The following is a 17,553-nucleotide window of genomic DNA, read 5'->3' on the forward strand; positions in this document are numbered from 1 at the left end:
CTACAAAGCATCTTTGATTCTTTATGACATGGCGTTAAGTAAAAGTGTGGAACCATTTGAAGAGCCGATAGATCGTTTCAACAATCAACTTTCAAGTACTTCCACTTCTCTAGTCAATGAACAATCTCCAGTAGTCAACGAACATGCTCCTGTAGTCAATGAAGTTCTACCCAACAATGATGACGATAATGGCAATAATGAAAATGTGGCAGCGGCGGTCGTGGTCGGTAGAGATCAGGGTAGATTTCCTCCAATGGCAGTCATCCAAAACATAATTGGAGAGTGCAGCCCACCATTTGTGAAGCAATTGACGAAAACAGACGTGACTGACAATCAAGGGAGATTAGCACTTCATAAAGAGTTTGTGAATCTTAATTTAGATCCCATGTTCAATGATGATGAGGATCTGGAGGATGGAATTAGTGTTATTGTTTATGATATTGAAGGAAGAGAATACGACATGATATTCAAGCTTTGGGCTTCCAAACTTTACGTGCTAACAAAAAGTTGGAAGGAGTTTTACAAGACCAATGATTTGACGCAACCGGGTGAATTTATTAGTGTTTGGATGTTTCGACATGTCGTCACTCAGAAGCTTTGCTTTGCTATTATGAGAGGACAAGCTTAAGAACATTATTGATCAATTGAATTATAGGCTTTTATATAGTATAGTTTTTAACACGTGTCATGCACGTGATATTTATGTTTCATCTTATTTTATTGTATAGTTTGGATTTTTTTTTCACAACACAACTTTGTTTTTGTTGAGTATTTCATTTTCAATTGATTAATTTTTCTTTCAATTGTTGTTTAAGATTAAACACATAAAGAGTTCTTAAAAATGTTATAATGATTGTTAAACAATTATACTTTGCAACGGTTAGAAAAATAAATTAACTATACTACATTAGTTTACCATACTAAATTTACATAAACTTTTAGAGAAGATAGTTGATGAATGAATATAAAAAATACGAATTGAGAGAAGATGAGAAACTAACTCAATTTTTTTTTTATTCTTATATGCGTACATATAAATATTATTAAAGATGTCAATTGATTAGATATTTTTTTATAAAAAAAATATTAACTTCATAAATCACATACACGATCAATTAAGGGTATTTTTCTAATTTCTATGGTTGTTTGCGTTGGTCTTCTCATATGCTTTCATTTTTACCGATGTTTATAATTTATTGGATCAAATCCATCAACTTCTCGATTTGATCAGTCTAGCCTCTAGGTGGGTAGATCGAACGAACACTCGATTACTAATGAAGATGTTCTAAAGTGCAATATCAACTTGAAATATCGATGAAATATAAAAGATTTTTAACAAATATATTTTTAAATAAACACATCCAAAAAAGCATTAAAAAAAAAATGAACAACCCACAACTGCAAAAATGCAATGAAACTGAGATATTTCTTATTATTTTGAAGGTTATCCAAATCGTGTGCAAATTGACGTTGAAAAAGAGCTTTTACAGCCCTTCATGTTTAAGAATTTCCAAAAGCTTGTATTTTGCATAAGAATTAATAATTAAATGAATTATTAATTATTATCATTTAGAAGTTAACTAATAAAGTATTCATTAGTTAAAACTTTTAATTTTCTTGATAAAATCATCTATTAGTTTTTTCAATTAGTATAAAAATAGGAGATGGCAGCATTGCCCTCTACTTAATTATAGAATCTACTTCTAAAACAAAGGTAAAAAATGAAAGAAAAATATATATATACCTTTAATTTTTTTCTTTTTTTTGATAAAATCACCTCATTACTTATACCCAATAATAACTTAAACCTCATTTGCATTTCTTCCATTTTTCTTTATTTAATTCAGTTTAACTTAATTCAAAAAAAGATATTGTAAGTGATTTTTAATTTTTTTAATTATATAAATTTGGTTTTTTAAATCTAAACTATTTCATGTGAAAAGCAAAAGAAATAGGACAATATTTTTTTAAAAAAACTTGTTTGAATGTAAATTTATAGTTTTATTATTTATTTAATAATTTAAATGTAATATTACAACTTTTAATTGATAACCAATTAAAGATAAATTTAATTTTTATATTGACAATAAAATATAACAATTTTTTTTTAAATATGTATTACATGTTAAATACAATAAAAAAATCAAATATTTTTTTTGGAATAATATATCAATTTATGTATATAATTATATAAGTAATAAGCTTAAAAATATACGTAGTTTATATTCTTACCTTCTCATATTATTGTATATTTGTATTATGAATAAATTGGATTTTATGGTTTAATTAATTGCATTAACGCTTTATTTCATTCACTCAATTACTTGTTTAATTAATTATTTTTAAATTAATCTCTTTGATTTTGGACTGAATTTTGTTAGCTTTTTAAATCTTATGCTTGTGAGATGTGACTTAGATTATACCTTAATTGCATGACTAACGTTTAGGATTGTTTTAAAAATAATTAGGCTTAAACGTTGGAATATTGCTCTCTTAACTTGTTTTGAGAGCTAATTGTATTTGAGAGACTGATTATAACCTTTTGACTTCTTGGTTTATGAAATGATTGCATCTTTGTCTTGACATTCAAGTTAAATTAAGTTATATGGTTAATTTTGTTTTGTTGTAAAAAAATGATCATTTGTGAAATTAAATCCTAATTAATGCTAAGTTTTTTTTTTCTCCCAGGTTACTTTACTTTGGGTACTAATTAGCTTAATTTGATTAATTTAGTTTAATCATTCTTATAATCTAAATAAAATTGAATATCAACTAATATATCCCAAAATTAATTCAAAGGAAAATTGTAATTCACTTTTAAACTAAAATTAAAGCAATATGACAGGATCCATTTATTGCATCAATGACCCATATGTTCATAATTCATAATTCATAATTCATCTCGAAAAGAATCGCACGAAGAAATTTCAGTCAACAACTTTTGAAATACAACGTTTTTGAACAACTTTTTTCTATCTTTTACTCTTCCTTTATTTTACAGATTTACCATAAATTTCATACTAATAACATTTTCTAACTAAAAAATATGAACTTGAGGGAGAGGTCTCATAATTGAAAAGATTAAGATTAATTTATGAATTGAAATTAAAAAGTGTCATTGAAAAATGTGAAAGTAAGATAGCTTTGTAAGAGTGTTGTCTCTTTCTCTTTTGGTGTACCAATTCGAACGTTGGGATTGCCAGCTATTGCCTTTTCTCCTATGGCCTCATTGCTTCAAAACATTTTTTTTTTCATTTTGTTTCTTCGAAAATATTATTTAATTTCATTAAGGTCCTTCTACAAATAAATGTAATAATTTCTGAGAAAAATAAATACAACTTTATTGATGGGTATGTTTAATTAATTCTTTTTAATAGGGTTGAATTCTTTGTGTCGTTATAATGATGAAGTTTATACTATTGGTAACAAAAGTATTACCTCAAATTCTTAACATAAAGTGGGAGAATTTTTAAGTATAGCACTTGTACAACATTAATTGATAATTCATTGGTATACTGTTGATGCATCTAACAATAATTAACTTTTGGTCACAATGTATGATGGATAATGAACCCACAACTTAATATATATATATATATAATTAATAGATAATGAAATGAACCCACAACTTGTTTAGTGTAACAAAAACATTTTTTCAACCATTTTCGTTATTTAATTTGGGTATGATGTGTTTTTCTATATTGTTTGATTTAAAATTATATTATTATTTAGAGTATTAGAGGGGAGTTTTGTTGTCCTCATCTTCTTTTTCCTCAGATTGTTTTTATTCATTGACCTAAAGTCTTTAAGGTCATCTTCTTTATTCTTGTTATCTTAGAATCCAATAATACATTTGATGAAAGTAGTTGAGAAGAAAAAGGAATGCTGAAGTTAATTTTCAAATTAGATGAGAAAGTATACAAAATTGAACTTGGTGTTGAATATTGAAATACGTGTTGAAAAGAAAGACCTTATCTTTAATTGTGCGGTTGTGCCATTGACTAAACTATATAGGAAAATGAAATGTGACAACTTCAAATCCAAATATTCTCAACAAATTTCCGTCACCCCAAACCCATTCTCAACCAGCCTTTGCTTTCATTTCTTCCTTACGTTTTTATTTCAACTTACTCCCTCACTTACTAATAATTATTCAAGTTTATTTATTTATTATTTACGTTGAATAAAGTTTTTATAGGATAAAACTAAATAAGATTTTCAGTATCCAATTTTTTTTTCCCTTTTCGAAGGATATTTTGCCATGTGAATGTCAAACGAAAAGGACAAAGTTAACACGGGAAAAAAGACATCTTTATTGTTTTTAGTTAGTTCGTGAATTAAATGAAAAAAAAATCTATTAATTCAAACAAAAAAAAGAAAAAAGAGAAAGGATAGTCGAAGAACTATATTAAAAAAAATCTATTAATTCAAATAATAATATATAATAAGAATTCTAAAAAAAGAAAAATTGAACATAAAAATAAGAAGTAAAAAGTGAATTGATATATGAAATTAAAAATGGTGTGGGATCAATTTATGTCTCTATATGCAACAAACTGATCAGTACTCCGTGGGGAACTCGCATTGTCCATACTCTGCAGGATGAAAAAACGACATCGTTTGTTGTTACGTAAAGGAAATAATACAATTACAAAAGAAAAGGGAGGGAAATGTAAGCTTACGTGGAGGTTGAGTGACGACATAAGCAGCACCACCAAAATCACACGTGCCAACCGCACGTTTCATCTTCTGGTAATAGCTATTAAAAGCATAGGAAGCATGTGCCTCAAGGGAGTTAGGGTTGTAACAGGTGGCACCCGGTTGAATGGAACTGCAATCAGCCCCTCCTTCGCCACATGCATAGTCCAAACCGGCTTGTAATTTCTCAGGCGCTACCTTCCCATTAGCCACACACCACGTCTGCCCATTCTTTATCACCTTACTCCCATTCACCGCGGGGGTACTCCCTACCCCACCCTCCACATCAGCGCTTGTTAAAGGAATCTCATAAACCTTCTCTTCGTTTGGGTAAAACAAACCGTAATTCCTCTCTGAAGTGGGCCCCTGCTTTTTATTCTCATTGAATAATGCAAACAAATATGCGTTCAGTGGCTCCTTTGGCCTCAACGGCGTCCCACTTCCCGTTAGCACCCTCTTCACTAAATTTCCGTTATACGCCGCCGCATTCTCTATACTCGCTCCGATTTCATTCTCATCCCCTTTCGATGGCCACCCTGTCTCCGTCACCACCACCGGAATGTCCTCGAATTTTATCGCCGACAAAGCTGCGAATACAGCGTCCACTTGAGCCTCCAATAGATTCGAGTATTTTAACCCATTGCCGGAATCGATAACGCCGGCGTTTTCACGAAACAGAGCGTAATCGATTGAGATTTTGTCGGCGTTACCGATGTAAGCGAAGAAAGGGTAAGCGTTAACCATGAGGTGGGATTGGGATTGACGTATAAGATCGAGCATGGGTTTCATGACGGGTTCGATTAAGTCAGGTTTGAAGGAACCGGAGGAAGTTGGGTAAGAAGAAGCGAGGGCGGAGAAAGCAAGGGGGGTGGAGACTTTAATGTTGGTATGGAGGTTGAACTTTTGAAGCGAGGCGTAAACGTTTTTCATAGCGGGGACGAGGAAATTGGTAGTATTGTTGGGGTCGACGAAGACTTCATTGCCAACGGCGATGGCATCGATTTTGGTGGAGGGGTAGAAATGGGATATGTTGGATTGTACCCAATTGTCGGTGAAGGAAGGATCGGAGGCGGCGGAGGAGAGGTATTCGTTGGGGAGGGAGACGACAACGGAGATGTTAGAGTTAGATAAAGCGGTAAGGACGGTAGACTCAGTATCGAAGAGTTTGATTCGGTCGATTCCATGGGTTTTGAGGAGTTTAACTACGTCGTCGGGTGAAGGAAGGTCATCGGCGATTCGACCGTAGTTAACGCCAACCCAACCAGCGGCGTGGGAAAGAAAGGAAGAAAAGAGGAGGAAGAAGGAGAGAGAAGAGAAGAATGCCATTGGGATTTTGGATTTGGAAAATTGGAAGAGTATTTGATTTGATTAAATAGAGAAATAAAAGAAAGTGGGGAAGACGACCAACCACTCTTGTCTTCTTGGTATTAGGTTACAAGTGGTGGGTCCCATTCTAATGAGTGAAAATTAGAAAGAAGTAATTTTAAGGGATTTGTTTTATGTTTCGGTAAATCTCCACAACCTTTTTTTTTAATTTTTTAGTTTAACTGTACATTTTATAAAATCAAATAAATATAAATATAAATATAAATATAAGAATGAATGGTATGAATGGTTTTAAAGGGCAATGATAATAAATGATGTTGACCTTATTTGTGTAGATATTTGAAAATTAGAGTTATTAAGAGGTAAAAATAGATATTTGGTTGAACCGAATTTAAGGGGGAGTGTGGGGATGTTAAGTTGGTTAAGGGGGAGAAGAAAACGGCACGTACTTGACCGTTTCCCATTCTCACTATACATATATATATTCATTGATTTAAAACAAAATATATAATTATTAATTTAAGAGAGAGATAGGTAGTCGTTTATTTGTGTGCATTGCTTGCATCCGACGGTTTGGATTTTCTTGATTGATCACCAACTTTCAACTCATTCTCATCAATTTCTCTTTTCTTCATTCATTTCATCTACATATCTCTCTCTTTTTTCTTTCCATTTTTAAGATATCTATATCCATCTCCCAAATTAAATCTCCTTCTAATATTAAACCCTCTAATTAATTTCATTGACTAATCAAATATTAATTCACTTCAATCTTAAGTTGTTATGTGGTGTTTTTGGGACGAAATCTAAAGGTGCGTATAATTTGATCAACTTATAAAATTTCAAGGTTTAAATTGATGTCATTATTAGTATGTGGTTTAGTTGATATATATTTTTAGAGTACTCTAGCAAGGTATAGGGATATGCCCTTTAAGAGTCGAGCACCTAAAAAAAGGCTAGTCAAAGCCTCTAATCTTGCTTGCTTTGACCTAGTTAACCTCCTTCTATTTCACCAAAATCTTAATAATCAACCATGCAACTTTTGCAAATGTATTTACCCTAACATGGTACATATTCCATGGTTTCCAAGCATATATCACACGGCATACTCTATAAATAAAATTTTCTAATTCTAGTCCCATTTCTATTTGTCAGGGTACACAAAATTTTCTGTGCGGCTTCGAAAAGAACACTTGGTGTACTTAAGTATTCAATGTTTGTCTGACTTGACACCATGCTAGTGTGAGTTTTAATGCAAGCTAGCTCAAATGAAATTCTTTAATGTGAGTGAAGTTTTGTCCAAAGATGGACGTCCTAGACTAGCGATATATGTATGTAAAAGTAACTTTTATCTCACTAAATTATATTGCGTTATACTCTATAGAAATGTCTATATACCTCATTTTGTTGCATATTATTAAAAATATTCAATAACAGCACCCATTTACTTGATGATGAGTGTTAATAGACCAACAATACACTTGATATAAATACGTTAATTATACATCTAAGGCTTAACATATCATTAATATATATGAAAAACTACGAGGTAAAATTTGTGAAAAAAATCAAAAGTTATTGACATATTTATAGAAGAAAGTATTTTAACTTTTCCAAACCAATTTTCTTTCTTGCAATTTAATAGCTCTAAAAGCAAAAAATGGACACACCTTGAAGTACAAGACTTCTTATCTTTAATATTGGGATTGACAAGAAAATGGTACAACTTATAACTCAATTTATAACCCCAAAACCCATTTATGTGAGAAGTTGGTTTAGTTAAAGTTGGGTAGTTGGCTTACTATTTTACTTTTCCCTTCCATAGGGTGCTAGATAAACTGCTTCCTATTATCAAATGTTAAATTACTACTTATTTTTTATATATATAAATAAATGGACACACCCTAATGGACCTGAATCGCAAATGAAGTTGGATTATTTTTTATCACTTTTATTTTAATTACTAATTATTTGCCATATTTATAGTTACTATTTAACTCTAAGTGGTAATGATATCGATAACGATAATGAATAAAGATGTAATAATAGCCACATAATTCTCAAACACAATCCGGTTGATCTCATTCTACTCTTCAATCGAATTAGTTCTTTTTTTATTACAAACTTTGGAAATGGATCCCACGTATTTCACTACAGTCACTGAACACAGATAAACAATAAACATGTAATCAAACGAGACCTACTTTTTAGATTATGGTTGATTTATTATGTTTTCTCTCGTATAAACACAACCTATAACTCTTAAACATGACTTTGAATTTTAATAAACTTGTTTATGAAAAGTTAATTACTTTTCAACTTAAAGGTGTGAAAGTTAAACAAACCTACAATGAACCAATCCAACTTCGATTCAACCACAGGAAAATAAAAGTCCAAAAGAATGTTAGAAATTTAAACATAAGATCATGAAAAGACCATAAGAGATATTATTAGAGAGAAAATCAGAAAGATATTTTAGGAGAGAAGAAAAGATGAGAAGAAGAGTGGAGAAATTTGCATTCCAACGAAAATATATAATAATTTAAATTTGTCTTTTCCTTCCTCCTATTGACTGCATAGTCTCAAACTAATTGTTCAAAACAAGAATAACGTCCCATCAAAATCATGACTTTTTTCTACTGAAAAAATCGAACTTTTTATTTTTAGAAAAGAAGACAATGTCGATTACCATTGAGATAATTCATGTTGACACACAATGATCATTCACACCTTAAAATTAATCCTAAGAAAAACCAAATAGTTATTTATTTTATAATACAATATATTTGAAGATCATTAACTCTTAACATGAATTAGTGGTTATATATAACTCTAATGGTGTAAAGGGTGTAGGCCATAGTTGTGACGTTCGAAGCTACATAGTATTAAACCGAGTACAACTTGATTTTTATCAATTGAATTAATCAACAAGAAAATAAGGCTTGAATTATTCTCTTTTAGGATTGCCATGAACCTTAATACTAAACTTATTTTAGGGTTATTATTAAGTATAACAAAATGAACCAAAAAATTTATAAACATAACAAAATATCAGTAATAGACGGTGATGATTATTATGATCAAATCCAAAACTTAGAGTCTATTAGATTAAAAAATTTAGGATGAAATTACAACTTTTTGAAACCAAACTAAGTTGATTTGAAAAGAAGAGTTACGTATTAGAAATTTATTGGGGAACTCGTAAGAATATGTATACATGAATTTTGGTTTTGCAAATTAAAATTAAAGGAAGTGGTTGGTTGTAGGTTTAATGTCGGCAAAACGCAGCCGTTTGTCATTGAAAATTATAGATATCAAATAATTGATTGAGTTGGTTGGCCTTTGCTTGGCGGGGTGGGTTTCTTTCTTTTCCATACTATTTCTCCCCTTTCACACTTAAACACAAAACTAAAACCATTTTCAAGTTTTTATTCATTATGATTTATGATATCGTCTTGAGCATTTAATGTTATTTGTTCATTTGCTTTTTTAATATGATATGTCCTCAAATTTCATTCACTTCAAACCAAAAAACAAATCAATGTTAATCTAAACAGTGAGCACAATCTTTTTTTGTATTTTGTTGCTATTTACTTTTCTTCATGTGTGGGATTCAATTAGTTTTTCTTTAATGTAATGTTTGTGGTTTTTGTTTTAGGGTAGTTTGCCTAATGCTTTAATTTAACGTTTCAACTTCAATATACACATACATATGACACAAATTGAGGTGAATACAATATAATAGATGATAAGTCATTAAATGATATATTGTTTTATTCTATGTATCTTACACAATTATTAAATACTTTCTTTGTGACAAACAGTAAAGGAAGATGAAGCGAAGAAAACGTTAACTAAAAATTTTCTCCAACAACGGACTACGCACTACTCGCACAAGCGAGATGCACACCACATAATCCTGCACGTGTGGCAATCCTATTTTCCTTCTTGATCTCTTTCTTAATTTAGCCTTCTATGTTAATTTAGGAATATATTTGACCCTTTTTTAAAAGATAGTTAGTTTTATATGCCATTTATAAAATTTTATTGTTTTCTGAACATAAAGATTAACATATTTTATTCTCTAAAATATTTTAATGTTCATAATTGAATTTATTATTTTAAGAGCAAAAAAATTTAAACTATTTATAAAATATAAAAACAAAACTTAAATAGACTAAAAGAATTGGTGAAAAATTTTAAACTTCATTTTAGTACAACCCCTAGAGTAGAGACAATCATACCAATACACAAACTTTGATAAATAGAATTTAGTGTTTTCTTTAAGCTTTGATAAATAGTAAGTTTTAATCTCCAATGTTAAAAGCATTCAACTCGTGTATTCCCATCCCAATGAATTATCTTGTAAGAGAAAAGATTGTACCATGAAATTCAAGATAAGGGATATGATCCCCCCTTCTGTACCTATGGTCAAAAGAATAAGGAGTAAACAAACAGACTTTCCATTCCCATTCATCCTAATTAAAATTGTTAAATCTTCAAACAAACACGAGTTTCACATGTTGAAGAAGGTTCTGTGCTTCTCCAGCAAACAAACTACCTCTAAAGAAAGAATATTACCTTTTGTGATTCGTCAAATAGCAAAGCAAAGTGCTTTCTTGATCAATATTTTTCAGTTGTTTATTCATTAAAATAAAGTAGTACCCATTTTCAGATTCATTATGAGACAGATAACAACTTACCTGCACTCCACACCAAAACCTTCTTTTCTTCATGATTTTGGGACTTTCTACAGCATTAAAGGCAGTGAACATTATACCTTGTACTGCTTTGAAAAACAATGTCCATCTTTCAATATGCTTATTAGCTTCCCAAGCTTTGAGTACAGTAGGCACATGGCAGAATTAAGCCTTCTTGGTAAAACCGTGTTATACTCTAAAGATCCTTTTCGCAGCCACCTACCTAGGGTTATTGTAGAATCAGACGATTGTAGTTGAGATGCACGTACGCTAAAAATCTTTGAAGCTCCTTCACAAGAACTGTTATTTTACCTTTTTGAAAGTTTCATGTCCCAGAAACAAAGATACACAAGCCAAACATAATCACATTGTAACTTCAGGATGTACTCAGAAAAATGAAACAGGAGGAATCGACATCAACAGCATTTACGTATATAAAGGAGTCCCAACATAGTCTCTTTCACTTCTAGAGAACTGGAAGAGGCAGAAATCGTAGTCATAATTTATATAGACAAAAGCAACATCCAGCAGCAGAATTTCAGGCATATACTAGCAGTAGTAAGAAAATTATAGGATTGCGAATGATGTTTGAGGAACTATTTTGTCTTCGAGGTTAACTTAGATAATAGCACCTCCACCTCCAGTCTGATGAAGCATTGCATCAATCTCATCTCCATCCTCCATTTCCAGCTGTGATCGTACACAAATAACGTATGAAAACGAAACTAGAAAACAGTTACTATGGGTTAATTTCTGAGGCAATGAAAGGGATGGCACGATACCTCTTCCGGAGTCTGCTCTGCACGCAGTCGGCGGCCGTCAAACAAGAATGCAATGGAGTTCAAATCAACCGACTGCCTGTCACAGTAAGCATTCATTAGCTTCTTCAGTTGGGTACTCCTTTTGATCCGGAAGAAAACTTCATTCCCATCCTATAGAAACATGGCCAGCAGACAAGAGGATAAGAAACACACAAAGGAAGATCGCATATTCAAGAAAAGTTTTATTGACTTAGGGGCTGTTTGGGGGCCGTAATGCTATGGGATTGTAATGTGATCGTAATCCAAAACCCATGTTTGGATTATGCATTTTGGGCCCAATTGTAATACAAAACTCCTTCCATTAGTTGAAAAAAAAAGCTTCACAGATTGAACATCTCAAATCTTGGAGGGAAAAGAAGAACATAGCTAAAACCCACATGGAAGAACTATAAGGGACCAGGCAAAGCAAGATAAAACAAACCATTGCTGCATTTTCCTTCTCCCCAATACAAAATGAGTAACGAAGAGACCATATGTAAGGCAAAAACTGTCAACTCAACCAAAACTCAAGAGATAGAGAATGTAGATTGAAAGAATCCCAACTTGAATCGCTTACAATCTCACTGTATGCAGAGCAACATGCATAACAAAAGTCCTGTGATCTGACCCATTGGTAAGCCTTTGGAGTATTGAGTGAGATTATAGTCCAAATTCAAAGTTTCATGCAAAAGTTTCCCAATAGATCATTCACAGCTAAACATACATCTGATCGTTCACCCTATAAGTATTCCATCAAATTTAAAACTAAGAAAAACCCCATCATACAAAAGCCAAAATTCTAATAAATTTTCAACAGAGAACAAACAAAACCCAAAATCACTAGAACGATCCAGGACAAAAAGCATGCAAATTCCACACAACCCATTACAGAGTAGAACGTAAGAAATGGATCGAACCAACTTAAAATCATAACCAGCCCAAGAAAACACACACACAAAAAAAAAAAAAGGGAAGAAAAGAAAATGATCCTCATAAGGTTTGGAAGATGAAAAAACCTGGCCCTTGACTTTGAGGTTGATATGAGCTGATTGATCGGTAGGTTTCTTGTCCTCTTCTTGGTTGGTGACACCCGACATTATTTGAAGTTGGAAGAAGGGAAATTTTGGGTGGGGTTTGTTTGTAAAGAAGAAGGGTTGGGAAAATCTGGAAGTGCTTAGTTCGCCTTGGTTTTGCACTATATGTGACTCTGAGTCTTCAAAGGGAAAGTGGGTGGAGGTTTTGAGGTTCTAAATGGACGGTCAGGATGTGTCTATGGATTCATAAATCCAACGTACCTTAATACACCAGTAATGGAATTATGATGTTGCCGTAGAAACGACGCAGTTTTAAAATGCTTTGCCTTTGTATGTATTTATTTATAAATGATAGATTATTCTATTTCATAGTGGTCTGTTTGGCACAACATTATTCTCTTTTCAATCAAGATTAATAATACTTCCTCCCAAAAATCAGTCACTCGTATGAATCTACAATATGAAATCTATCTTATGAGGTTTGAATATTTGATTTTTCAATTTTGTCGCTGTTGTATTCAAATAAAAATCAAAGAAGAAAAAGTTTGCATGGTAATTTAAAATTTACATTTCATTGGGCGATACAAAGTTTGGTATATATATGATAACTTATAATGTTTGTATAAAGGTATATAACTTTTATAAATACAATTGTAGGATTGATAAATAAGATATTACAATATGAAAGGGTTTAGGGTGTGGAAACTAATTCTAAAATTTGGAGGAGTTTATCTAATTAGTTTTAGAACAACACCCCAACTTTTATAATTTTAATGGTTGTGATTAGATCTAGCTTGTTCATGTAGATTGTCGTTATATGTTCTTTATGGACTCGATTTTCAACTCCTATGTTTTCGCAAATTGATTCCATAAGAAGTAAAGAGTAAGATTTGGAGCCATAATTATTTGAAGATTACTTGTTTACTCTCCCATCCTATGTGTGGTTGTCAAATGAAGCTATATATCTATATATAATTCCCTTCATTTGATATATTTGGTTATGGTTACGTGTCTAGTGAAGGGAGTTAATGGTCCTCAAAGTTGCTCTTCTTTTGACACTTAACTAGGGTTTATGTAATGCATGATATCAATTCGACCGAGAAAGCAAAACCAACTCAAGACTTTGACGTTTTTCTTTAAAAACTTTACTTGGGAGAGATGATGGAGAGAGTGTAAAAGAGGAAATGTGAAATTGATTGAGGGAAAACACATAAAAGTTATGATAACTTAAGAGGACAATTGAAAGTAAACTGTCAACCTGAAGTCTTCTTTTAAATTGTATAATTTCTTTTTTGTAATATGTTTTTTATATTATGTTCACATTTTTCCATTTCAAAATTGGAAGGCTCATTTTTAAAATAGAGTTTCAAAAATACTGATTTTATATAATTTAGGTAAAACACAACTTACTATTTTATTTCTATTCAGTCTTTACATTTTAAAATATTACACATCAGAATAAAAAAATATTGATTTTTAGTGAAAAAATATATTTTTCTTATATAACTTATCAGCGTATTACCACGTGTAACGTATATTTTTACATCAATACAATTACACATTTAGTCCTTTAAGAAATATTAAAATGGGAGACACTAATTAAATCTAAGTCACACAATAATTGATACATGAAAATGATCCAATTTTATAAAAAAAATTAGTAGAACTTTATCTTTTCTTATTGTTTTTAGTCTTGAAATGACATTTTTTCTCTAAATATACTAATTTATCAAGTATTTGAACCGTAAATCTAGGTGGTGTTAACATTTTTCAATAAGTTATCAAAATTTTAAAAATTATTGAAACATATATTAATTTAAAGAACTAATTAAATTAAAAGGTTTTTATATAGTACATTTAACTTAACGATAAACTAAAAATATATTAATTAAAATAATATTTGATATATTTTTATTTTAACGTTTACATATTTTAAAATATACATTTGACTATTTTGATGTTAGAATTTTTTAATTAAATTCTATATAGTCAATTACTCTAATTATTCAATTATATATATATATATATATATGTTACATTTATGCTAAAGAGAGTTTGAGAGACTTGCTTCCCTTAATGACTATCTCTATGTTTATAAGACACGAGCTATGAAGTTTAAATCTCCCTTTGGAAGTTGTACCTAACACATTTATTTTAGATTCCTATATAGAGTTTGTACCCAAAGGGCCTTATAAGAAAAATTATGCTTCACAATTCATTAATAGATATATATAATGATTCTCTTTTCCTTAGAACTTCGTGCCGATTGATGTTGCTTTTTAAAGTAGAAAAATGAAAACCTTGGAATCATATTCTTCCTCCTCCCTCATTTTTCTTCTTCCTCCCTCCCTCTCTTTTTCTCATTCTCTGTGGGTGTGGTTGCAAATAGATGACGTGGTGCAGAGCAGAGCTAGCAGATCCCACACGGCCTCAAGTGGACGGTACCATGGTTGAAGACGAAGATCAACATGGGATGGCGAATCCAGTGTGGGCTCGACCAGTCCACACAACAATTGTTCATTGATCGTAATTCATCAGTCGTTGATCACCCTTTGAAACCTGCTGCACCCCATTTGGCGACTTGAAATTTGTCATGTAAAAATCTCTTAGTTTATATATATATATATATATACTTTCTGTTTTGGTTCAGAATTTTGTCGTGGTAAGGATTAATTGATAGACAAGAGTATAAATGACAACAAACTTCACTCGTATAAAGTCTTAAAAATGAAAACAATAAATAAACAACAAAAGGAAGGTAAGCAGAGGCTTTGGGGTGGGAAAACCCAAATTTGCATTGTTGCATTTTACCAATCACTCATCATATCCTTTCTTAACAGCCTCAAGGATCATAATATATATACATATATATATTCACACTTGAACCCATTTTTTGCATCCTTTCTAGGCTCTTAATTTTCTCACTTTTTAACCTTACTAATTAATTCTCCAATATCCTACATCCTACCCACATGATTACATGTTCAAAGGTTTCTAGTATCTAACCCTTCGTTCCAAAATGTTTCCATTTGAATTTAACATCTATGATTGCATGTGTTCAAACAAAATGACAATCAAGGAAGAGAATATTGTAATATATATACACACACATATGAATATTATATTAATTTCATCATAATTAAACTTAAGAAAAATAATATGAAGATGTGTTCGTTTGTTTGGAAAATTACATAGTTTTAAGGAAAGGATAGATGTGATTTCCAAAAAGAAGTGCTGAGAAGTGGATTAGGCAAAATCAATAAGAAAGTCTTGATAATGTGTTATAAAAAATATAATAGGTAAAGTTATGTTATGTTAGGTCAAATTGGATCAAAATTGTCATCTTTAACACCATCTCATTTGTCTTAAATGATGTCGAGTGAAATCCAACTTAATTATATAATTATGTAAATATCATGGTAGTAAAATATTTATTATCTATTAGAAATGGAAAACAGAAATAGAAACGTGAGAACAACTTTTTATTGTTTCTCAATTTTAACCAATTTTTTAGAAATTCTTCTCAAATTTTGAAAATCAGACATGGAAACAATTATCAAATAAGTTTGTTTTGAAAAAACGTAAGTAAAAAGATTAGAAAACAAGAAACAAAAATGTTACGAAACTAATCTTATTGTCCAAGTTTTTCAATTTTTGAAGGATCAAAGTTTGAGATTGATTAGAACTTCAAAGCTTCAACTAATTCTCAAGTTTCCACCGCTTGGAAACTTCGCTTTGTGTCAATCTTTTCAACCTATTCAAATGAAAGAGTGATCTCTATTTATAGTATTCATAGGCCTTAATGTGTTATGTTTAAGCTAATCAATTGCTTTCAGCTCAAAATTGGACTTGACTTTGAGTCTCTAATATCTTATTTGGATTACTCGATCTGATCCAAATTATAATTTTAGGCCTTATTGTGCCACTGACCATTTTCTTTGAGCTTAATTATTATTGAATTTGATAAGTCTCTTTGTAATCAAATGGCCAAAAAGAATACAGATGACATACTTGTCTATTTATCATTTTGTTGTGCAGCTTCTATATTAAGTACTATTAGGTTGTTTTATCTCGAGGGCGACATGACAATATCAAAAACGGTTTATGTATTTTGAGTAAAACTACAAAACGTGACTTAAGAAGAGAGAGTGTTCCATGACTCAACCTTTATCTAATTAACAAGTTTTTGTCTTGTAGTTTTTAATCATAGTCTAAGCATTTTGTCTAGGCGTCCACTAGCCAGATGACTAGTTTATGCATTCTATCTAGGCGACCAATTTTAGACATTCTATCTACACGACCTTCAAACAAGTGAATAATTTATGCAATCAAACTCTAGGCGTTTCGGTTTTAATAAGCATTCAAAACTCACATGTTTAATTGTTGTTTTACTGTATTGTCTAGTTCGAGTTCCAATACTATTAGAAGTGTTCATGAAACAAAAGTGTAGTTTACAACAAAATTAATTAAGATTCTATTTATAATAAAATTTTGGATATATTGTTCCTTTATTTAAAAAGGAATGAGTTTTAGGTTATATCATGTTTTTATATTATTTCCTTAATGTGATTTTCATTTTTTAATAACCTTCCAATTCTAAACCCAAATTCAAATAAATAAATCAAAATATCAGCATTTCTCTTCAAGATGTGTTTGTACAAGTTACGAAAAAAAAACAAAATAAAAAAATTCTATAACCAATAGTAGTCTTTATAATTAAACTTATATATTTTTGTTTTGGAGAGATTTTTAAAAAATAATTAGAAACAAAAACAAATTCTTTGACCAAATTTTATTCCAGTTGAGCAAGAAATTTTGGCAAATTAAATTCAATCATGTCATCGTAACAAAATTGTGATGACTATAATTTGATTGGATTTGGATAATCAAGTTTTCTCATATCCAACCTCATGCACGCTTCGGATGAAAAATCAGGCCAAATGAGCCCAAGTCCTAGCTCAAGCCCAATAAAAAATAGGTCCAAGCTCAACAAGC

General features: G+C 30.9%; 2 protein-coding genes across 2 annotated transcripts; both read right to left on the reverse strand.

The window, feature by feature from the left end:
- Positions 1-4,410: 4,410 nt before the first annotated feature.
- LOC101219747 (glucan endo-1,3-beta-glucosidase 13) lies at positions 4,411-6,052 on the reverse strand. The gene is made up of 2 exons (XM_004149298.3): positions 4,683-6,052; positions 4,411-4,595 (listed from the first exon to the last, which is right to left on the reverse strand). The coding sequence occupies exons 1-2, from the start codon at positions 6,022-6,024 to the stop codon at positions 4,561-4,563; spliced, it is 1,377 nt and encodes a 458-aa protein (XP_004149346.1). The 5' UTR covers positions 6,025-6,052; the 3' UTR covers positions 4,411-4,560.
- Positions 6,053-10,990: 4,938 nt separating this feature from the next.
- Positions 10,991-12,756, reverse strand: LOC101220230 (small ubiquitin-related modifier 1). Its single transcript, XM_004149300.3, has 3 exons — positions 12,541-12,756; positions 11,507-11,656; positions 10,991-11,414 (listed from the first exon to the last, which is right to left on the reverse strand). Exons 1-3 carry the CDS (start codon positions 12,619-12,621, stop codon positions 11,343-11,345), a joined length of 303 nt encoding a protein of 100 aa, XP_004149348.1. The 5' UTR covers positions 12,622-12,756; the 3' UTR covers positions 10,991-11,342.
- Between the last annotated feature and the right edge of the window lie 4,797 nt (positions 12,757-17,553).

This window comes from Cucumis sativus, chromosome 3, assembly GCF_000004075.3.
Source record: "Cucumis sativus cultivar 9930 chromosome 3, Cucumber_9930_V3, whole genome shotgun sequence".
NCBI lineage: Eukaryota > Viridiplantae > Streptophyta > Magnoliopsida > Cucurbitales > Cucurbitaceae > Cucumis > Cucumis sativus.